The sequence below is a fragment of the Drosophila grimshawi genome, unplaced genomic scaffold, assembly GCF_018153295.1.
Source record: "Drosophila grimshawi isolate 15287-2541.00 unplaced genomic scaffold, ASM1815329v1 contig_1377, whole genome shotgun sequence".
NCBI lineage: Eukaryota > Metazoa > Arthropoda > Insecta > Diptera > Drosophilidae > Drosophila > Drosophila grimshawi.
The window spans coordinates 18,466,970-18,491,070 of NW_025062900.1; the positions used below are offsets into that span (position 1 = coordinate 18,466,970).

The window sequence follows — 24,101 nt, forward strand, 5'->3', positions numbered from 1 at the left end:
AATTAAAATAAACAAAATAACGGAACATTAAACAATGGATAAATATTCAAAACTTTAGATATTATTTTTAAAAACTTCTTTACTTTAAGGTAGTGTTTTCGTCCAATCCAATTGAATTTGAAATGCATTTGAAAATAAATAGGCTTTTAAAATAAATAAAATAAAATAACTTTAAAATCGGAAATGTTGTTCTGAATGCGTAAGCAGGTATGTGTGTTTATTTAAATATAAATATAATACAATTAGCTGCACTTTGGCCTTAATTTAATAACAGAGAATAATAAAGCATAAATTTGCATGAGTAAGAAGTAGATAAAATTAGCATTGCTTTTGTAATGAAAATATCAATGAAATTACTGTAACTTAAGTGATAGCTATTAAATAATAGTACCTCAAATGCAGTAATGGCTGAACTTATGACATTATAAATACTAGTATTTAATTAATGAATACTAACTGGACAGGTTGCAGTTTCGATTAAGTTTACACATTTGACACAAAACTTTGGCTTAAACACATAAACATTAAATATAAATTAAGCAGTTAGACGCTTAATGAATTATTCCTTGACTGTTAGCTGGTCCATGGAACTCAGCGTTGTCTCTATTAACAAGTTGTAGTCCAATTCGTTTAGGCTCGCCTTGGCGGTTAACAAGTCCAGAAATGAGTCCAGCGGCGACAAGGTTTCCGCCGTCAGATCTAACAAAGATATAAGAGACATATGAGTAAATGGGTATAAATATATGTGGATACATTAAACTACAGACAGACAGACAGACACTGGCTAATACACAGAGTTATTCGCTGCTTACCAGCCAGAAGATGATCGGGCACCGTGGCTAACTATATATCTATATATATATATATGATATATGATTACCAAATCGCTGCTCGCTGCATAATTACAAAGCTTACAATGCTCAAAATGGTTGTGGTTAAAATTATAAGCAAAAAAACCAAAAGCAACGAGTGACAAACAAATGTTGTCGGCTTGTTCAGTGCTACGCCATAAAAATAAAATGATGCAATGAAAATGAACATGAAAATTACATGAGAAGCAAAAAGGAAAAGCAAAAATGCCCATCCTGATTCTTACCGCTTCTGGTGTGCATGCGTGATTGCGAGACGCCGCCAGAGCCGCGTCGCTGTGGCGGCTCCTGGTGCTGACCCGAGAGAATGTTGGCCGCATGCTCGCGTCCACGGATCATGAGGCTCTCGGGATGCTGCCAGCACTTGAGGAGGCGCTGAGCCCGCTGCTTGGGCAGAGCCGACAGCAGCGACAATTTGCGTTCGATGCCCGGCGACGAGTCCTCAATATCTAAAGGATAAATATCAATTAGATCGAAACTGAGCAGGTAAATCACTTTAAGTCGCACCATAAACAATGCTCTTCATAACATCAACTTGCAGCTCGAAGACATGATTCTCCACATACTGCAGAAACATGTCATAGTCCAGGGCACGATAGCCCAGATACGTGAAGAACGACGAGAATCCCTCGGGCAGGGGAAAAGCAATCGATTCCACGGCCAGGCAATAACGCTCCAATATGAGAAACAGCGAATGCTGCTGATTGCTGGACATCTGATCACTAAAATGAACAAATCATTATTTATAGATATATATTATATATAGTTGCATATGTGACCCACATCAGTTGGAAGCCACGCAACGTTTCCAGGCGCGCATCCAAGCCAGCGGCGCGACAGACCAGCGAGCAGAGAGCACGCGACAATTCCAACTGGGCGGAGACGAACTGGGAGGCCACGGCATGAACATGAGCCGGCGCCTGGGAACGCTCAAAGAAGGTCTCCTTCAGCCAGCGGAAACCGGAATGCGGCTTGGACGAGTGCTTCACAAGATGCACGCTCAGCTCGCGCAGATACTGGGAAAAAAAAGAGAAACAAATCCTTATTTGAGATGGACAACTAATAAAACTGAAGGGTGTAAGCTGTGATCTGTGCGGATTTATTTACAGCTGGCCAGATGGACTATAAATACAAGCCGTAATCTTCTCTTCATCTGTTCCACTTACCACAGATAGCACATGCTCCTGCTTGCTGGCCGTGCATCCCTCGAGCTCGATGAAGGGCAGCACCTCGTTGCTGAAGGGAAAGGCGCTGACGCTGCTGTAGTCGCCGAAGCCACTGCTGCCCGCATCGGGTGTCATGGGCGTGGTGCTGCGTGACAACGCCTCCGGCTGATAGCAGGCCAGACTGAAGATGAGCTTCTCCGTAACTTGTTCGGCGGCGAAGCGTGGCTGCTCCTGCTTGCCGGTCTCGTTGAGCAGCTCCCACAGCCGTGTCCAAATATCGGTGCGATATGGCGAGAGTCGTTGCTGCGGCGACAGCAGCATCATGCTCGTATTATGCAGCGCCTCGTGGGAGATGCCCACGCTGATGTCGGCGACCCGGGCCTGAATAGGTCGCGTGGCAATTGCCGTTGTCAGTGGCAGCAGGCGCATCAATGGTTTCGCCTCTTCGGGCAAGCCACGCACAGCGGCCGCATAGCTGCCGGCAACGAGAGCCTCCCTCAGCAGCGCCACCGTGTCCAGCGAGAGCGGACGCTCGAGAATGCTGCTCAAGAGCTCGGCAAGAACGTCCATGTCGCCGGAATGGATGAGGAAATAGTGTATGATGCTGATGCGATTATCCAGCGAGTTATCGTTGCGGAATGCCTCAATCAGGTGCGCCTTGGGTACGCTCAGCGACACCAGATCCAAGGTGGCCGCATCATAAGCCAAGGCGCCCCATTTGCGCAACGGCACCAGTTGGATGACATCGGGACTGCGATTGTTAACAGCCGGGCAAACAATGTGGCAGGTGGGTTCGTGCTGCAGTCCCACATCGAGCAGATGCACAAAGAATGCCGACGAGACGAGCAGATGATGGGCGCCCTGCAGCGCAAATGTGGGACGCAAGAGGCGTGCCTTATGCCAGGGCACACCGGGCATGACGCAGTGCACCACACAGCCGTGATGCAACAGCGAAACGGAGTAGGCAAAATGGACATCCTGCTGCTGCTGACGCGCTGTTGCCGCCTGCGCAAACTGCGGCTGCATGGGCTGGTAGAGATAATAGTGGCACACGAAGAACATGCCCGAACTGTCCGCCAGAATGATCAGATTCAGTGAGCTGTCATGGACGCGCAACGGGACCACATCGTCATCATAGCTAGGCGCCTCCTCCGAGGCATGCGTGGGCAGCTTTGGCAGATTCAACGGAATATTGAGCTATTAACAAGAAATATAAATCAATGTGGAGTCTGTTAAAGAAGATCTCTCGTCTCCCATCTTACAACTGTTTCCGTTGGCTGCTTCTCATTGAACTGGAATGCGGAGAGTGTTGGACTCAGAACTGGAGCCATCTGTTCGCCGATCTGCTCTCGTTCGTCCAACAGACTGAGACTCACCGCCTTGGGCTTGAGATGTATGTAGTACAATGCCTGACATTCGGCATCCCACTGGGCCCAGCTAAAGTTCTTGGCCAGCGTCTCATGAGTCAATATGCTGGTGTCCAGATGCCAGGCGCTGCACTCCACACTGCCCGTCTGTGATGAGATCGAGCTCTGTTTGACCGTGCAGCTGTACTGCTTGATGGCTACAAGGGAGACGAGAGAGTCTTTAATAAGATTTAACTTCATATGCAGACAGCCACTTACAATCCTCATGGGTGAGCACCAGTAGTTTATCCTGCCAGCAGGTGCGCGTTGCACACTCCACGCGCCAGAGGAACTGCGTCATTATCTGCCGTGGCGAGGGTTCTGCATTGAGGGGCGTTGGTGTGCCCCCCTCGCTGCTGCGCACCTCCACAACGAATGCCTCGTAGCGCTGCTCCGCCTTCAGCACATAGGACAACAAGGTGATGCTGCTATTGATGCTCGCCTGGATGATCTCCACACAGCCGGGCAGTGTCCACAGCACACGCAGCTGTTTCTTCGTTGCATGAAAATGACCAATGCAAGTCTCGCGCTTATCGTCCTGCTCAAATATCCAAGTTGTTAGCAGCGAGCCATCCTGTTCCTGGCCCAACATTCGCCATTCATTCGCCTTTTCTGCACGCAAAAATAAATCGAATTTCAATTAGCACAATTGCGATTTTCTGATATAGCTACAGCACTTGCCTTTGTAGCCCTGGGCGGCTAGTAGTCCGCAGAAGTTGGCTGCCAAGTTCTCCTGTCGCAACATTTCAAGTTTAATTTAATTATTTAATAAATAATATTTCAGTTGCCGCATTTCAAATCACTCGAGAAATCAATAAAACGCCACGACCGAGTTGGCAACGCGGCAAATCAGCTGTGCGCAGGGTGACCATAGTTTTTGAGTAACTTTACAGTGTGGCAACGCTGCTGCTGCAGACTTTTTGGTAATGGCGCAAAGCACCGTTGTATTCAATTTAATGAGAAAGTTAATACATAAAAAATGCCAAGTGAAATAATTACGCTACAATTGGGCCAATGCGGCAATCAGAGTAAGTTTATCTATTAAAAATAAAATGTAATGCAATGCAATTGAAAATACAATTCGCGCAGTTGGCTTCGAGTTCTGGAAGCGACTATGTTTGGAGCACGGCATTTCACCGGACGGAGTCCTGGAGGATTTTACGGCTGATGGACACGATCGGAAGGATGTGTTCTTCTATCAGGCAGATGATAATCATTATGTACCACGATCGGTGCTCATCGATCTGGAGCCACGCGTCATACACAACATTATGAGCTCGCCCTATTCCAAGGTAAGCTGGAGATTCCACAATAAATATATATCTGGGCTTAGTTCAGTATAAATCCTATTTTAGCTCTACAATCCGGAGAATGTGTACTTGTCAAAGCATGGAGGCGGAGCTGGCAACAATTGGGCCTCCGGCTTTAGCCAGGGCGAAAAGGTGCACGAGGAGGTCTTCGATATATTGGATCGTGAGGCCGATGGCAGCGAGTCCCTGGAGGGTTTTGTGCTCTGCCATTCGATAGCTGGTGGCACTGGCTCTGGGATGGGTTCGTATGTGCTCGAACGGCTCTCGGATCACTTTCCCAAGAAGCTAATACAAACGTACAGTGTGTTCCCCAACCAGGAAGAGATCAGCGATGTCGTCGTCCAGCCCTACAATTCGATACTGACACTCAAACGGCTCACGAATTGTGCGGATAGCGTTGTGGTGCTGGACAACACGGCACTGAATCGCATTGCCACCGAACGGCTCCACCTGCAGACGCCCACATTCACCCAGATCAACAATCTGGTGTCGACGATCATGAGCGTGAGCACCAGCACACTGCGCTACCCATCGTACATGAACAACAATCTGATAGGACTAATGGCGCCTCTGATTCCCACGCCACAGCTGCACTTCCTCATGACTGGCTACACGCCACTAATCACCGACTTGGAGGTGCCGCTTAGAAAACCCTTTTTATTTTACATATTTAACTAATCAACAACTTTATTGACAGACAACGACCAATGTGCGCAAGACGACAGTTTTGGATGTGATGCGGCGGCTGCTGCAGCCCAAGAATATGATGGTGTCATCGACGGCTGACAAGCGTCACTGCTACATCTCCATATTGAACATCATACAGGGCGAGGTGGATCCCACACAAGTGCACAAGTCACTGCAGCGCATTCGCGAACGCAAACTGGCCCAATTTATACCCTGGGGTCCCGCAAGCATTCAGGTTGCCTTGTCGCGCAGCTCACCCTACGTGCAAACGTCGCACAAGGTGTCCGGTCTGATGATGGCTAATCACACAGGCATCAGCGCCCTGTTCAATCGGGCTCTGATCCAGTACGACAAGCTGAAGAAGCGCAATGCCTTCCTAGATCAGTTCAGGCGTGAGCCCATGTTTCAGGATGATCTCAACGAGCTGGATTCGGCACGTGACACTGTTGACTGCCTGGTGCAGGAGTACGAGGCAGCCACGCAGTCGGACTACCAACAGTGGAGTGCGGTTGCAATGGGGCCAAAACCCTAAGTCCAAAATATGTTATACGATAATCGTAGTGAGCTCGTAAAATTCATTTAAGAAGTAGTCTGTGCCTCACAATATCAGCCAAATATAAAAATGTCTGTCGCATTGTTAGAAAATTTTAAAATACAAGCACAGTGTTTGTATGATTGCTAAAATCTCAATCTTATTTTTATTTCCAGTACAGCAGTCATGAGACTGCTTAATAGGTCATTCAAGAATTTCTTGGACACCATGAAGTATTATCTCGGCAGTGGATTCCAAAGAGCTTTCAAAATTTACGTGCAACTAACTGGAATAGGATGTTTCCGGCCTTGAAATGAATCTGGATAAACATCTTTATAACACACGACTGACAGTTGAGCCTTTATTGTGGTTTTTTATATCACCAGATATAACATATCATGCAGTTTGCGAGTAAATCATAGATTACATACTTGAGCTATAAATAACATGCAATGCTATAGATATTAAAATGTAAACCAGAAATCATTGATTAAAAACACTAAGCAAAGAAACCTTCAGCTAGAAAATACGATTTTTATCTTCAAGTTTTCTTTAGTAGGCCCTGAAAACCGAAAATATATCAAGCTTTAATTTTTGCTAAGATTTTCATTATTAGTTCCAAATTCGTGTTGTAAACACGTAAAAAATTTGTACAAAATTTACATTATTATTTTGTTAGGTGTTCTCCAAAGCGCAATCCACATTACAATCTTAACTTTTAAATTCAATTAAAATTACTTCACCTTGGCCATATACCAAACTTAAGCTTAAAAAATCGTAAGTATTTAAGAGTAAAATAGGGAGAATCTGTACAATAAAAGTCTACTTTTCAGGATATGTGCTGCGGTCCAGCTGGTTGGTGTTCTTTCTGTGGTCCTCCGTGTGGCGGACCCTGCAAGCAAGTCTGTTGTATTGAGATGTGTTACTCGCCCTGCACCCCGGCCTACTTGCAATGTGGATGCTGCTTTAATTGAGTATTGAGTATTTGTAACATAATAATAATGTAAAACAAAAAAAAAGTAAATAAAAATTGCGTAAATAGTTGCTGTACATTTTAGAAACTAGCTACGAAGTACAAAACAACTTCTTTCACCAAAATGAAGTACATATCGCAAAATATCTTCTAGAATGAGGGGCAAGATTGCATTGAAAAGTAGCAAAAGACACAACTATATCGAGTCAGTGATGCGAATAGAAAATATATATGTCCAAATAGTAATAAGTAATAGTAAATATATATCCAAAATAATAGTAACCTTTGCAAGGATGTAATAGTGGGTTTAAGATCCATATATGAATGATCTGTAAAGCATAACAGTTAGCGATAAGTTCGAATACTCAAATCAAAACAGCCCGACTAGGAAATAACCTAAACCGAGGATAACATTAGTTTAATAAATATTAAAGTACGTTATGATTGACAAAACCTATATCCGCGAAACGGATGCAGTTATAGTTAAAATGGGCTTTTCTTCAATAGTTATAGTTTCTGAAATCGGCTTGCTTATACAGACGAACATAGCCAAATCGCCTCGACAGTTGGCGATGATCAAGACTATATACCGTATGAAGTCGAAGATACTTTCTTCTGCCTATAACATAAATGGTTCCAGGATAAAAAAAATCAAAGATTTGATAATTCATTTTAATATTATTAATATGTCTTGCGCTGGATTATATGCATACTGTGACTTTATCAATCTTAAACTGAATGTGAGTGAAAGTATCTCGATTGATATGACTACTGTCCAGTCGAAAATACACGATGCTTCATTACTAGATTTCTGAAAAACTCCAATAGGCCTTGCTTTAGTATCCAGTGCCAAGCTTTGAAAAAAGGGATTGCTTCAGTTTCTAGGCAAAACTCTAGCTGAAAGTTAAGATCAAATTCTCGGTCGCCAGTAAACAGATTGTAGCCGAATTGCTTTGGTGAGTATTTTTAAATTTTCCAATAAAATAGAATCACATGCACCAAATTTCAGAAGATCATCCTTGATCACCAGCATGTGCTGCCAAAGTCGCTTCTACCGGGAAACGCCCTGTGTCCAGTGTTGCCTCATCGACTGCAGCTACTGCTGCTATCGCACCAGCTGCGCCGGACCCTGTGGTCCATGTGGCACCGGGAGTCCTTGTGGCCCCTGCTGTGGCGGAGCCACCGGCGATTTGAACTATAAATATTCCTTCTTTGGTCTGCACTTGCTATAACTGTGGAAAATCTGCAGTGGCCCATGGAGAAGCTGGTGATGAACGGCCTCATTTAGCCACAAATTATTGGTTGTCCAAAATTATATGTGAATCGAATTATTTGAATAATATTTTATAAATATTTATTTATTGAAGCGCAATAATACCTGTACTTACTTTCTTTTTCAATGAAGCCACGTGTTAATTTATTAAAAACGAAATTATTTATTTTGTTTTTGTTTTGTTTTTTAGTGATGGAAATAGAAAATTGTACAATACAATTGCTGTTGTTGTTGTTGTTGCTGTTTGTCTTTTATTATTACTGTTACACAACATTTTTTAAATGTTAATTAATACAATATATAATAATAATAATAATTACATTTTTAATTATGTACTTCGAAAATTGTGGCCCCTAAGCATTTAAAAGACTTTTATATTTGCTTCAAGTTCTGGTTGGTTGTTGTTGGTTTTTTTTTTTAGTTTTTTTTTAATATTCTTTTAATTGTTTTTTTTTTCTTTTTTTCTTTGTTGTAATCGAGTCGAGTACAATATCAATCAAATTCATACAAATTAGTTCATATCGAACTTATTTTTTTTTCATTTCGTTTCCATTCGCGCAAATTGCTAAAGTTTCAGTTTTTTATTGGTGTATAAAAATATTTGTATATATTTTACCATTTTAGCGTGTTACCGTTATACTCTTTTTACCATTCTTTTCCTCTTACACATTAGAATAATGAGTGTTGTCGTTTATCTTGATTTTTTTCTCGTTTTTTTTTAGTATCATTTATGCATACAATTATAATCGTAATAATAATAGTTTAATGAGTTAATAACGTTCACATTTATTACATCGGTAATCCGTATTCGATATACATAATTATTACGGTTCCATTATGCATATATATATGTATATATATATATATATATAATTGTATGTATATGTAAGTTATGTATTTAATTAATTAGCTTGTTCATGCTGTTGCTTTCAAGTACATAATAATAAAAATATGAATACATAAAAATATACTCCGAGTAAATGCTTTTCATATGCGTTTAGTTCTTGAGAATTGCTGTGCTTTTATTGTGGGCTTTAAGTACTTAAGTTGTATGGGTAAAAATTACATATGCAGGGTGTCCACTGTGCTACTCAGAGCGAATAGAGAAGGAGAGTGTGTGTGTGTGTGTGTGAATGTGTGTTTGTGTTTGTTTATTGGCAGTTAAATAGTTAGTTAGTTATTCAGTTGAAATTCAAATCATAAGCAATACTGAATGAGTTTAGTGATTTGTATCTGTATCTGTATCTGTATCTGAGTGTGTTTGTGTGTTTGTGTGTATCTGAGATGTTAAAAGATTGTTTGTAGAGTACTCTACTATATGCATTATATAAGAAAACAGTGTGCATATAGTATGCATTGGTGGGTGTGTGTGTTTTTCTTTTATTTTCATTTTTTATATCGTTTTTCATTTCCTCATTCCGTTTTCTCAACTCATTAACATAAATTTAACAATTTCCCGAAACAGCCAAGAGAGCGGGCGACATCCAAAATGTATTTGGTTTTTTTGGTATGTCGACCCATCATCACTCCCATTGATATATTATTTACCTTTCAGTCCATTAGTCCATTTTTTCTTTGTATTTTCTTTATTTGTTTTTGTTTTTTTTTTTTGTTAATTTTTTGGTTTTTTGTTTTTGCTTTAACAAACTTTCATTCACATTAAAAAACTAAATTTGAGCGAAATATGCTTTAACTAAGAGATGTGTGTTTCTTTTGTTTTTTGTTTTTGTTTTTTTGTTTTGTTGTGTTTAGAAGAAATAACCATATAGAAAACATGTTTTTATAGTAAAAAATAGGCATCCATATATATGTGTGTATGTGTGTATATGCATCTGTGTGTGTGTGTGTGTTTTTGTATGTATATAAAGCCATTTAGCAACACCCTGTATACTATGTTTATTTTTTAAAATTCAACTTGATGTTCGTTTTGTTCTTAGCAGAGAGTTCAATGGTCAAATCAATGGTAAAATGTTAAGTTTATAGAGTAAAAATGCTTAAAACGTTTGCTAAAACATATCAACTTAATTGTAACGACATTTAACATTAAATTGGTGTTTCAATTTTTTTTTTGTTCTGTTTTGTTTTTTTTTTTAGTTTTTTTTCTTTTGTTTTGTTTAATAATTATAAAAATACATATGTATATTGACATATAATAATTTGTAAAATGACTAGATGATGATTCCATGATCTGCACTATATCTAGGATGTAAGTATGTATGTATTCGTATATATACTAGATGTAAATGCATGAATATGACTGTATAAGCTAACAAATTTGCATATGTCAATTAGAATTCTTAGCAAATTTCATTGTAAATGTGTGTGTGTGTGTGTGTGTATGTATTGGTGTGTGCGGTTCGACCGTAGAGACTCATTACACTAGATCTAGTAATTTGCAATACTTTCATATTATTTATCTTTTTTTGAGTCCCAAAATTGATTTAAATTATTTATGTATGTAATTATTTAATTACAAAAACGTAAACATCCAATTGGCAATAGGTAATCAAGATGAAAACAACTTCAACGTAAAGTTCAATAGACGAAAAAAGCAGTGCTGAATAATGGAATGAATAAAATAGATATTTCATAACTGCATCAAACATAACCTAAAACTTGATTTTATAATATATCATAATCGTTTGTTCTTTAGTATAATTTCGCTCAATTCAATTGTAAATCAATACAATTTGTGTATTCTGGCTGGAGGATTCGGTCTGCGAAGCTGTTGTGCATTTTACGCGACACTGCAAATAAAAAAGTGCAAAACAAATGATATTTGTGTGTGTAAATAAATAAAACAACGCAAATCGGTTTCGTTTCTTTTTTTCTTTTCGTTTCTTTTTTTTTTTTTGAAAACAACTCAAATAACTTTAATCTTTAATTGATATACAAACAACGAACAAATATTGTAATAGCAAAGAAATACAAAAATACGTAGTTAATACCATTTGTAAAAATAAATACTAATATTCAATGGAAATTGAAAACAAAATGTATACAAACTATAAAATATATATTTATGTATGTAGTTACAAGGAGAAAAATCAACTTATTGCAAATTTATTAACAATTTCTAATGTTTTTTTTGTTTTGTTTTTTTTTTCTCTTTTATTTATTTTTTATTTGATTTGTCATGCTGACTTGATCTATGCATGTGTGTGAGCATAGTACATAGTTTAGGTAAGTAATGCTTACTATTAAATGCTTGAAGATGCGTATAAATATTTTTTAAAATACAAATACAAACTACAAATGCTTGGATATGAATGTGTTGGTAGTCTTCAATAGGAAGTATAAGCAGCTAACAACAAACAGTTATGTATATGCACTCTATATATATTAAATGTAATGTATTACATGTATACATATATATATATATATATATATATATATAACTATATACTATAAATATTTTTTTTATTACTTTTCCATTGGTTCTTACAAATAGAAAATATGCTGAAAATTGTGTGTTCTGTTTCTGTTTCTGTTCTGTTCTCATCATTTGTTTCTTCGTCTTGCGCGCAAAGTAAAAGATGCCTTGAAGCGATAGTTTTTCAGATTTCAGATTTAATAGTTGAAGTGAGAAAAATGAAGCATTTGGCATAAGAAATAAACTAACAGAAAGTGTGTGTTTTTCTTCTTTTTTTTTGTTGAAAATTCCCTAAACGAGTCGCATTCCAATTTTCATAAAATTTATGTTTTTATTTTTAATTGTTTTTTTTGGTTTTCTTTTCTTTTTTTTTTTTTGTTTCACGTTTACGTTTTCGAAGCAGTCTAAGATTTTGTTGTTTCTTATTCTTTGTTTGAGTGTCATAAAAAATGTGGTAAATATTAAGTTCACTACTAATTCCTTAAAGACACAAGCCACACATGTATTTAGGTAAGTACATGTGTATGTTGTTGTTGTTGTTGTTGTAGTTGTAAGTATGTATGTATGCATATGTATAGATATATATATATATATATATAATCATATATTAGCAACATTTTAAATATATATATATATATATATATATATATATATATGTATATATAGATGTATGTATATATATAGTAGTATATGTATATTTATGTGTAAATGTTCTCGTGTAAAAATCAGTCATAGTTAATTGTTTATCAATTATGTTCGCATACATCTACTGCATGTGTGTATGTGTGTGTGTGTGTGTGTGTGTGTGCATAGCTACACCCACTCGCACACACACAAACACACACACAGAGAGAGAGATGCATGCATTAATGCATTACTATGTATGTAATTATGTATGTTGTTGTTTGTTGTCCATTTTAAGAGTTTTATGCATTTGCGAGTTAATATTATGCTTTTGTTTTTCTCGAATTGAACTTGTATTTTAATTTAATTCTTATGCATGTAAATCGTAATCTTAGATTGAGAAAACTATGGGCGACAACAACAATGAAAAATTGTACATATGTATGTATGTATGTATGCATGTTATGTATGTATGTCTATGTCTATGTATGTATGTCGACAAACAGACAGACACTACGCAAAAGCAAGCTTTTAATAATTGTTGTAGGTAATGTTTTAAAAATATACTCATACATTTATTGGCATGTATGTATATATGTATGCATGTATGTATGTATGTATGTACGCATGTATGTTTGTATGCATAAGTAATTGTTATAATTGGGTTCTCTAACATTTAACATTCTCGTTTCCTGCCTGGGGAGACTTATCTACAATAAATACGCATAGCATGTTTGTATATATTATAATATTATTGTAAGTAGTTTGCGAGTTGAATTCATTCTCTATGCTGACGGATAATAGAACTTTAGCTTTAGCTGCCTACTAACAAAATAAAGTAAAGAAAACACTCAAATTGTCATACATTTCGTCGTGTGTATGCAATTCTCTTGCTGAATTTCATTGGATGCCATTTTAGTTTTCACTATGTTTTTGTATATAGTCTAATAATACTTAAAAACACTTCTACGAAGCCAGTTTGAATTTTGTTTATTAGTTCGCTGCTGCTGCTTGTCAATATCGATTGCGTTATCGTCATCGATTCTGATTCTTATTCTTTCTCATTTTTATATTTTTGCTTATTCATGTACACAATCTAAATTCCGTACAAAATGCTCAACAATGCGCCGAATACGCAAATTTATTATTTTTATTTTTATTTTCGTTTTCGTTATGGCTTTTGCTTTATGTTTTGCGTATGCTTTTGCTTATCATATCGCTTTGATTTGCGGTTCATTTTGTTTCGTTTGCTTAATAACATTTATCAAAAATATAAACTACATTAAAAATTATTTCTGCATATCCGTTTCATGTACACGGGCTCATCATCGTCATCATCCTACATCTATTTAACTTGTGCCGACAGTCTCAACCTCAAAACTCAAACTCAACTCCAACCAACACCAAACTAAACCATTGCCCTATTTAATATGTATGGTATATGTATATATGCATGTATGTATGTATGTATGTATGCATGTATATGTTATATGTAACCGACTTTGGACTGCTGTTAAATTAAGATAGTTTGTTTGTTTTTTTTTTCAGATTTAATATTAGTGTAACATTCATAGCCTAACAATGAAAAAGTGTTGCCTACTCATCATCAGCAGACTTTATGCTTATTTCTATGCCTTCGATTATCGATCGAAATCAGTTATCGCTGATGATTTCGATAATTCAATTTCATATTCAATCTTGGTGGTAGTGGTGAGTGAAACGATTAATGATTTTCAAACGAGGCGGCGCCCAAAACTAATCACAAATGGCGGCACACGCATACCAACTACATTTAGTTAATGATTTTAACATACATATATGTAAATATGTACATAGTATATATATATAAATATAAATAGATGGGGTATATGCCTTAAAATTCACGAATGCCAAACCCGAGCTGCGTGGTTATCGCTTATCGGTTATCGATAATCCACTCGAGCCATGGCTTTTCCATTTGTATGTGTAATTATGTGTATATTTAAGAGAGCACAGTTAATTGGCGGTATAAAAAGTTTACACATTAATGGTGTAATTTTTTTTTGTTTTTCTTTTTTTTTTTAATTTTTGGTTTGTTTGAAAAAAATACATATTTTTAAAATGTTCAATATGTGTCTGTATGTATATAGATTTATGTATGTATATATGCATATATATATATGTATATATATATATAGTTTACTTTTGATAGATAGCGCACAATGTGTTATAGTTACACGATTTAGCTTACATAAATATGTTTTGGGCTTTAGTTCTTTAAATATATATACCTATACAAATATATATATTTAAAAAATTGTTACATATCCATTTTGCACAGTCTATTAGATTCTCAATTCATCAAAATTGTTATCAACATACATTTATATCATATATATATATATTTTTTTTTGTTTTTAGAGTTAAATTTTTTAATTATCAATTTGTTGTTTTGTTTTTCTTTTCCATTTACACAATGCAATCAAAATGCATCTCTTGAATGTTCTGTATGTGGGGGAGGGGGCGGGGGAAGCGCAAGCGAAAAGGCGCGCAAGCGAGCGAGCGAGAAGGAGAGAGAGGAATGTAATGTACAATACGCCTGCATGGGGCCAACTGTAACTGCACTGTTATCATCTGTTAGTTAACAGCGGCACGCGTTAACATCATGTTAAGGGCACAAACAAAATGCCAAAGAAAAAAAATCAAACGATAAATGAAAACACAAAGCAAGTTGTTTTTTTTTCTTTTGTCGGAATATATATATAAAAAATCATTTAATTATGTACTTTTGTGGCGGTTTACGTGTGGTTGGTTGTGTATTAGTATTTTAAATTTACAACAATTTGTATTATGCATTTAAAAAGTGTCGCTTGCATTTGATGTTAATAATAGTAATAATAATATTAATGTTATTTGTGTCCCTTTTTTTTGTTGTGTGTAACATTTAAAAATGTAATAATAAAATGTAATAGTAAACATAAAAAACAAATAAGCACAAGTCAAATAGTCGGCTGGTTTCTTTCATTTTTTGTTTTGTTTTTTTTTTCTTCATTTTTTTGTTGCTTTTCTTTGCATTATTGTTGCTGCTGGTTGTTTTTGTTGTTGTGCAAGTGTCAATACTCTAATATAATGAATAATAATAATAAATTAAATAGTTGTATGCACACACATATATAAATGTACACATGTATATATGTATATATATATGTGTATATATATGTTTTTTAGGCCATAATAAATACCATAAATTAGCAGTTTCGCTTTCGTGTATGATTAACAATTTTATGTATATAAAAAATTTTCAACAGTTTCAGTTTTGGTGTCAAGTAAAAAGTTCTCACAAGAAATTTACAATACTTTGTTTTACCGTTCCATTAGAGCTAAACACACACAATTATAATTACAATTACAATTACATATTACATATTACAGATTACATATTAAATTACAGTACATGAATTAATTAGTTTATAGTTTACAACAAGCATTAAAACTAAGAACTGCCCCTTTGCGATGCAGAGCACATTACAAATACATACAAATACACACATACATATACACTACTATCTGGGTAGGGTATATTATGTGTTGTATATTATGTATTGTTGTTTTGTTTTTTGTTTTTAAACTACCTTTTAATAATCTCACTTAAGTGAAAAACGAACGAACGTCAAATTCTAAAATGCAAATTACTAAACAATATTCAAGCGTTTTTCAAAAACAAATCATACGAAATAATAAAAAGAAACAATAAGCAAAATTATAAAATTAAAATATAATAAATTCTAGTACATATGCGTAAAATTTTGGGGAGGGGCCCAAGCATAATCCAACAAATATATATATATATATATAATTTCCATATATATAGACTGATTTTACTCAGGATTTTGTAAATTATAAAATAAACATTTTTTAAATGCTGTTCCTGTTACTGTTGCGTTTGTAGTCTCAAAAGTTCATACAGTTGCTCTATGATTTATTATTTATTTTATTTTTAATTTGTTATTATTATTATTATTTTGTTGAATCTATTTTCACAAATCGATTCTAACCGTGCGAACTGTGTATTATTTAAATTTAATTGGAAAACAAACTCAGCAACGGCTAAAAATTCAAGTAAGTTTTTAAGATCTTTTTTCGGCATTGATTTCGAGCTTGTGTTTTAGAAAAGAATAAGTTGTTATTTTCTGTTACTCTCCCACATTAATAAGAATTTCGATTAATTGAGATTTTATTTTATACTTAAGTTGCTTCAATTTAATACATATATATATTTATAAACATATATATATATAGTAATCATTTATAATAATAAATTGTTTAAGTCTTCTGCGCTGATTGCCAACCATTTTTACTGTTATTCATATTTCTTCGTCATCATCGTTTTTGCTTGAATTCATTTAATATATATTTAAAGTGTGTGTTTTAATGTTTTCACAGCAGCAAAAACATTATCTAATATTATTTGAAATTTTCATACTCATGCTAATGAATAAAAAATGTTTTTGTTTTGTGTTTAATTTGATGCACACTACCAACAAAAATAATTAAATAGCAATTCCAATTTGTAATTTTAACAACAATTAGAAAATTCTCGGATAAGCCAAAAGCTTAAATGCTAAAAAAAAAAAACAAACGCTAAACAAACACAAAATAAAATAAATAAACACTTTGTTGCACACACACACACACATACAAACAACTACATATATATATATATATATATATATATATGTATATGTACGTATGTGTGTCGGTCAACAGTTAAGAACAATAATTTTAGCTATTTTTCAGTGCGTTTAGTTCGTGTTTTTAAAAATTAAGAAGCGGCAATGTCTGTTTTTTGTTTTGTTTTGTTGTTGTTTAAGTATTAGTTATTATTTGTATATGTTGTAGTCGTTTATGTATTTATGAATAATAATAATAATAAAACAATGAAACATAAAAACTAAGCGAGTATAAAAAAGTTGTGTTTTGTTGGTCTGGTTTTGTTGTTGTTGTTGTTGTTGGTAAAAAAGTAGCAAACATTTTATAATAGTTTCAATAATTAATAATAATAATAATAATAAGTTGTAATAATAATCAAAATACATATATGCATATAAATAATCAGTTATCAGTAATCAATAAGTTTACAATCAAAAAATAATTTATAAACATAAAAAACAGTTCAATATATATATATCAAATTTTCTCATCATTTTCTTTTCGTTTTTTTTTTTTTAGTTTTTGTTGTTGTTTTTATATGCAATCAAAAAGAATAACAAACAATTTGCGTCTTATGCCTAAAATTACAATCAATAAAATATTTATTTATGCTCGATCTACTTGTGTAAAATTGTTGAAGCAGTTATTAAAAATTATCTTTTGTTTTCTTCGATTCTTTTTTTTTGTAGTTCTTTATATTTTAAGATTTTTTTTTTTTTTTTTGTTTGCCTATGCAACGAGACGAGCGAACATAAAAAAGTGGAGGGATTTTCTTGCTGGTGTTTTTTGTGTATTATTTTATAAAACGAAAAGTTATTAATTAAAAAAAAAAGAGACTTTTGCAACGGCCAAAATGGCGACATTTGAGTTTTTTCTTCTTTTAACGAATTAAACAAAAATACTAATACACAAATACATATATAAAATATAAAAAAAAACACATCAAGTCTTAACATGGTGTAAAAAACAAAATTCAACAATAATTTAAAAAGGTAATAATAAAAATATAGTTAGGTATACAATATAATATATTAATATAAAAGAGAGAGACAGATTGAGAGAGAGAGATAAAGAGAGTTCTTTCTATTTGCTATGAGAAAGGCAGAGATAAGAGAGAGAGAGAGAGAGAGAGAGGTGGGGGGTGGTATAGAAGACGAGATAGACAGCGACAGACTAAATTGAGAGAGAGAATCGCGCGCGCAAGTCAGAGTTGCCAACTTGTTATCTAAATTCTAAATATTATTTTGTTTTTCTTCTATTATTTGTAGTTTGATTTCGTTTTTGTTTTGTTTTTGTTGTTGTCTGTTTTTTTTTTGTGAATGGGGTCTGTCTGGGAATTTTGGGGGGTGTTTGTTTGGGAGGGAGGCTCTCTGCTTACATACCCACAGGCGCCAGTTGCACATAGCGATAGATATAGAGGCGATAGTCCTTGCTGGCTAGCACAACACTGCCATCATCCATGAGCGCCACATCGAAGCACTGTGCATGCTTCACTTTTGACTCCAGCGCCGAGATCAGCTGACCGTCCTGCGTGAATATGGTCAAATTGAAGTTGTTGTGATTGTCCGCAATTAGTATTTCGCCATTGGCATTGATGCCAACACCAATCGGATAATTGGTAATGCCCTCGCCACCAATCTGTCGCAGATATTGCCCCTCATAGTTGAAGACTTTGACGCAATGCGCCCGATTGTCACTGATGAAGATCTCCTGCTTATCGTTGACCACCACCCCGTTGGGGAACTCCAAATGCTTCGAGCAGCCAAACTTGTGCAACACGTTGCCATTCTGATCAAAGATAATCACACGCATCACCTTGCACTCAACGACAATGATCCGTCCCTTATTATCAACGGTCACGCCACGCGGATGTTGCAAGATGGTCGCACCAAATTTACGCACAAATTGTCCATATTGATTGTAGATCTGTATCTGATGCGTCGGCGAACGTTCGGTGACAATAATATCACCCGAATTGCGAACAACAGCCACCCGATTCGGATAGAGGAGCTGCGAGTCACGTTTGCCGCACTCGCCAAACTGGAACTTGAAGCGTCCCTCCTTGTCAAAGATCTGGATGCGATGATTATTCGTATCGGCCACAATGATATCGTTCTGGGCATTGACAGCAACGCCACTCGGCTCCGTAAATTGTCCCTCCATGACGCCAAATTCACCAAATTTGCAGTGATAGATCATCTTCTGACGCTTGATCTGCGACTTGGGTGGATAGATGGAGGCCGACAGCAGTTTGTTGGTCAAGTCCAAAAGAGATTCACTGCTGACAGCGCTATTGTTGCTGCTCCCATTCAAATTGACCGACGACAGACTGGCAAAGGCATCAACAACAGCCGAGCTGCTGCTGCTGTTGCCATTATTCCCAACATTGCCAATTGTGGCCGCCGACGATGTGTTGAACAAGTTATCGCTGCCACCGTTGCTCCACTTCTCGTACGGATTATAGTGGGACATGCTTGTGGCACGCTTCGGCAACAGTTCACCAAAATGCTGTTGCAAATCATTGTTGAGATTACGTTCACGACCGCCCAGCAACAGGCAATTGCCGCCATTTGTATAGTTGTTGCTGCCATTGCTGCTGCTGTCCAAAAGGCTGCTCAGGCCCAAGCCAGGCAGCAACTGTTGCTGCTGCTGCAACTGCAAGTGTTGTTGCTGCTGCTGCTGCTGTTGCTGCTGCTGCTGATGATGATGATGGCTGCCTGCGCTGCTGGCGCTACTGTTGCTCGCACTCTGTGTGGGCCGGGCAATTGGCGGCTGTTTGCTGTGTCCATGACCATGTCCGTGAAGCACATGACCGTTGTGACTGTGACCGTTGAGATGGTGACCGCTGCTGTGACCCAAACTCAGGCTCGATTCCGAGCAGTTGCCACTGTTGGAGCCGGCAGCTGCAGCAGCCGCAGCCGCAGCAGCACCATTACTGGCGCGTATGTAGCCAAAAGTGTTGCGAACACCAGCCTGTATCGATTGATAGTTGGACATGAACTCCAGCTCGAAGGGCAATTGCATATCCTGGACGCCGGTCTGCAGCTGCTGTTCGAGCGTTTTGCGCAGAAGGAGCGCCTCGGCGAGCAGGGGCGATTGGATGCCACCGCCGTTGGTGGGGGAACGCTCGAGAGCCTCGCAGGCGGCGAGACCCTTGTCAATGCTATCCTTGGCCCGTTGCAGCCAGATGGCATTGCTGTTGACCTTGGCCGTGAACAGAGATTCCAGTTCCTTGAGCAGCTCCGTTTTGCGCTCATCCAGCATGGAGGCAAAGAACTGATGCGTCTCGTTCAGCTCGTTGTGGGCCTTCGAGTACTGCAGCTTGACCTTGGACACATTCTGCTCGGCACTGCCGGCAATGGCAACAATCTCACCAATCTTGCCACGCATATCGGCGAGCAGCGTTTGCAATGCTGCCTCGTTGCCAGCTGATGTGGCTGATGCTGCTGCTGTTGCTGCTACTGCTGCTACTGCTGGCGATTGGACATTCTCCAGCTCGTGCAGTCCGCTCGAGTGCTCGAGGACAATGCACTCCTTGCACACCAGAGTGCAGCAGGTGCGGCAGCTAAACTTTAATAGCTCATGTTTGTGGCGTGCACAGAAAAGTTGTCGCTGTTGCTGTTGCTGCTGCTGCTGTTGTTGCTGCTGCTGCTGTTGCTGTTGCAAGTGTGTTGCATAGAGTGTGTCGTGTTGCTGCTGCTCCTGTGAGTTGTTGGCTGCCGCTGCTGCTGCCAGCACAATCTTTGACAGCTGCGACATTGGCTGTTGCGGCTGTGTCTCTGTCAATTGTGATTGCTGCTGCTGCTGTTGATGTTGTTGCTGCTGTTGCTGCTGCTGTTGCGCCAGCATCATTGTTAGTGAACTGGCATATTTAAAATCGCTCGATGCTGGATTGTTGCTGCTGTTGGTCGTGTTGCTGATGCCGATGCCGCCGCTGCTCGTCGCCTCAAAGCCCTTAATCAGGCAAACATTGTGGCCGTTGAAACAGTGCATAAACTCGTGAGCCGTCACACAATTGGCGCACAAATAGCTCTGGCAATCGAAGCATTTGGCCACCGCATCGCTGCATTTGCTTTTGCATGCGGTGCAACGTGCGGCAGACAAACTGTTGGTGCCACTGCTGTTGTTATTGTTGCCATTGTTGCTGTTGTTGTTGCTGCTGCTGTTGTTGCTGCTGTTGTTGCTGTTGTTGCTGTTGCCTTTGCCAGCGCCAACAACGAGACTGCTGATGCTATTGTTGCTGCTGTTGTTGCTGGGTAAATTGCTGCCAATGACGCCGGGACCATTGCTGGTCACCACATTATTGGAGCCGCTGATGACGCTGCTGCTGGTGCTGCCGCAGCCGCTGAGGCCGCTGGTCGATGAGCTGGACGACGACGATGATGACGACGACGATGATGATGACGAGGAGCAGGATGATGAGCTGGCCGATGAACTGGACGACACTGATGCCGAGATCGGATGATGCCCATTGATGACAGTCACATCCTGGCGCACCTTAACACTCACTTGACTCCCAGCAATATTATACTCATCACTGCATATGGCCGAATCACTCGTCGGCGGCGACGAGCCGCTCAACGTCAGCGGCGAGTCGGATAGATAGCCAGCATGCTCGTAAGATTCAATCGAGTTGGCACCACGCATGGAGTCCAGTGATGGTGTCGGCGACGACGCCATCATTCCTACTCTCTCTCTCTGTTGTCCGTTTGTTGTTGGTTGTTGTTGTTATTGTTGTTGATCTCCTCTGCCTCTGCCTCTTCCCCTGCTTCTGTGTGTGACTGATAATTTAGACTAAAATTGCCGCCACTCAAACACCTGCACATAGAAAGAGACAAAGAGATAGAAAATAAGATAATAAATATATATTAAAGCCTATATATGAGATTATTTAATATTCAGGCTTTACAACAACTTAAATTAAACACATTGAACTCTTAGTTAGACGCTGATTGGCCAATAAAGCCAACTCACTTTGGCCACGAGTGCTAACGTATTCCGCATACTAATCCGAGATCAGAAGGATCTGTACCTTAGGAGTTTGGTGTTTGGAGTAAGGAGCTTCCCAGAATGTTTAAGCCTTTACTGGCAAGTGCCAGCTTCCCTTCACCGCGTTGGATATTTTTCCCTACTCCCGCAGCAGTCCCTTTGAAATACAGGCACTGTGCTCCATTCCGTGGCTTGGAGACCCCCGAAATTGCTTGAAGAGTGACAGAGCAAGTGATGAATCGATTCCTCATCTCCTTCATCAAAGCGGCTTCTGCAGAAGTCACCGTAAGCGGGTTGCACGAATACCAATCAACCAATGTCCATTGGTAGTTTGGATAAACACGAGGTATTCCAGGTAATGATTGATTTCCACTTCCACTGTTAGCTTGGAACTCGAAGGCTTGCACGTGGCCACAACCATTTTCACACCTTGTTTTGTCTCTTCTTGCCTGCCCAACTCATCGGCGCAAGTGCAACAACTTAGTAGTCAAAAAATAAATAAATAAAGTGGCCGAAAGAACCTAAACTGATTTATTTGGTAAGTGTTTGTTGATTCTATATTCAGATCCTTACCACTACAAATTTGCCTACAAAAGTGTGACTCATTTGAAAGAAGTTGCCAACAGAATTTGGTTTAAATAAATTAAACTGATATCTTAATAATGTGTAACAAATGAATGAGCAAGAAAAGTATTTCAATGGCAACATTATTTATTTCCAATCAATTAAACTGATTGAATTTCATCATCTCACATTCGTTGGGTAAATAAGAGTAGACAGAAATGTTTGTTATTTAGTTGTTAGGTGCATGCCTTATGGGACTTAACCAAACTCCAAGTTCTACCACCCCGCCCCCCTTCGTGTTGTGTGTGACTCAGCAAAAATTTGTATTTTGTGCCCCTCACTCAAAAATTATGATTCACCTTTGTTCTGTTTAACATAATTTGTTGTCTAATTGTCCCTCTCTGTAATCCCCATTTAACCCACATGCTCGCTAACCTTTTCACCCCCTCTCTCTCTCTCTCTCTCCCTCGCTCAATCACTCGCTCCCCATTCCCTGCCACTTTTGCCAAATGGAAACAAAGTGCTTTTTAACGCAATTCGAGGCTGTATCCCCCCTTCAGCCTACCCTCTAAGTGAGTCTCCCCCTCGTTGTCATTTGTAGACGTCATCCTAGCAACCCCCTTTGCTGCCTACTAGAAGTCACTACTAGTCTCTCCTTCAACTCACAACTTCGGCCATCAACAGGAAATGCAATAATCGCACGCACAACGGGAACCACCCCTCCATCTGTCTTCTCTTCTCAGCGCGACAGCTTGAACTACTTGAAGAGGGTGCCACACAACCCCTCGGATAGACAGACAGACAGACAGTCCGACAGGCAGGCAGGCAGTCAGGCAGGCAGGCAAAAAAGTAAACAAGCGACGAGGAACTTTTCTAGATTTCCATTTCCACCACACACACACACATAGAAAGAACATCCGTCAACAAAATCGTCAGTCGCAAGAAGTTGGAAGTGAAAGCAAAAACACCAAAGCCAAAAACCCCGTAACGAAATGAAACGAAAATCAACCCTCGACAAAAAGCGACCAGTGAAGCGGCAAGGCAACAAAGCGACTCCCCCTACCACCCACCTAAATAAAGGGTGGGGTTATAGGGGGGGTGGTGGTGCAACTGTCTAGACTGAATGTGTACATTTGTCACAAACACACACACACACGGTATATACCATTATACATATACATATATATATATATATATAAGAGGCATTGACTTACCTTAGTTATTTGTATTTTTCCGTCTATTTTTATAAGTTTTTATTTTGTTTTTTTTTTTCTTTTTTATTTGTTTTTCGTTTTTCTTATCATTTGTTTAATGCATTCACTTTTAATGCTGTCGGGGGGAAAATGCTGCCAATTTGGCGTTTTATGGTCCTTTTTGTTGTTGTTGTTGCTGTTGATCTCCTTCTTCTTCTTGTGGTTCTTTGCAGCACTTCCTCTCGTTGTTGTTGTTGTAGTTGTTAATGTTATTATTATTGTTATTTTTCTTGTTGTTGTTGTCGTCTGTGCAGCGATAACAAGTTGAATATTTTTGTATCATACTTTTTGGGTGCTGCCAATATCAGTTGCCAATTTCAATAAATGTTGCGCGCACAAAATGCTGCAATGAAAAACAAACGCAAAACAAACACGTTTAAATTATGAATTCTT

At 38.1% G+C, this 24,101-nt stretch overlaps 3 protein-coding genes and 1 long non-coding RNA gene across 5 annotated transcripts; 2 read left to right on the forward strand and 2 right to left on the reverse strand.

Moving 5' to 3' along the window:
• Positions 1 to 184: 184 nt before the first annotated feature.
• Positions 185 to 4,257, reverse strand: LOC6566853 (protein pigeon). The gene is made up of 8 exons (XM_001992769.2): positions 4,123 to 4,257; positions 3,661 to 4,053; positions 3,298 to 3,599; positions 2,036 to 3,232; positions 1,653 to 1,885; positions 1,377 to 1,591; positions 1,097 to 1,318; positions 185 to 699 (listed from the first exon to the last, which is right to left on the reverse strand). The coding sequence occupies exons 1-8, from the start codon at positions 4,184 to 4,186 to the stop codon at positions 560 to 562; spliced, it is 2,766 nt and encodes a 921-aa protein (XP_001992805.1). The 5' UTR covers positions 4,187 to 4,257; the 3' UTR covers positions 185 to 559.
• Positions 4,258 to 4,382: 125 nt separating this feature from the next.
• Positions 4,383 to 6,505, forward strand: LOC6566854 (tubulin gamma-2 chain). Of its 2 annotated transcripts, XR_006246615.1 has the most exons (5): positions 4,383 to 4,469; positions 4,531 to 4,733; positions 4,797 to 5,387; positions 5,449 to 6,062; positions 6,152 to 6,505. XR_006246615.1 is itself a non-coding variant. In XM_001992770.2 (4 exons), exons 1-4 carry the CDS (start codon positions 4,421 to 4,423, stop codon positions 5,968 to 5,970), a joined length of 1,365 nt encoding a protein of 454 aa, XP_001992806.1. In that variant the 5' UTR covers positions 4,383 to 4,420; the 3' UTR covers positions 5,971 to 6,093. The 2 variants fall into 2 exon arrangements, 1 of the variants encoding a protein (XP_001992806.1); XM_001992770.2 differs by lacking the exon at positions 6,152 to 6,505 and having other exon boundaries at positions 5,449 to 6,093.
• Positions 6,506 to 7,739: 1,234 nt separating this feature from the next.
• On the forward strand, positions 7,740 to 8,315 carry LOC6566589. Its single transcript, XR_004365351.2, has 2 exons — positions 7,740 to 7,899; positions 7,953 to 8,315. It is a non-coding gene; the product is annotated as an uncharacterized LOC6566589 (long non-coding RNA).
• A 2,443-nt stretch (positions 8,316 to 10,758) lies between these two features.
• On the reverse strand, positions 10,759 to 23,695 carry LOC6566590 (brain tumor protein). The gene is made up of 3 exons (XM_032739216.1): positions 23,670 to 23,695; positions 18,285 to 21,720; positions 10,759 to 10,963 (listed from the first exon to the last, which is right to left on the reverse strand). The coding sequence occupies exons 2-3, from the start codon at positions 21,583 to 21,585 to the stop codon at positions 10,881 to 10,883; spliced, it is 3,384 nt and encodes a 1,127-aa protein (XP_032595107.1). The 5' UTR covers positions 21,586 to 21,720; positions 23,670 to 23,695; the 3' UTR covers positions 10,759 to 10,880.
• Between the last annotated feature and the right edge of the window lie 406 nt (positions 23,696 to 24,101).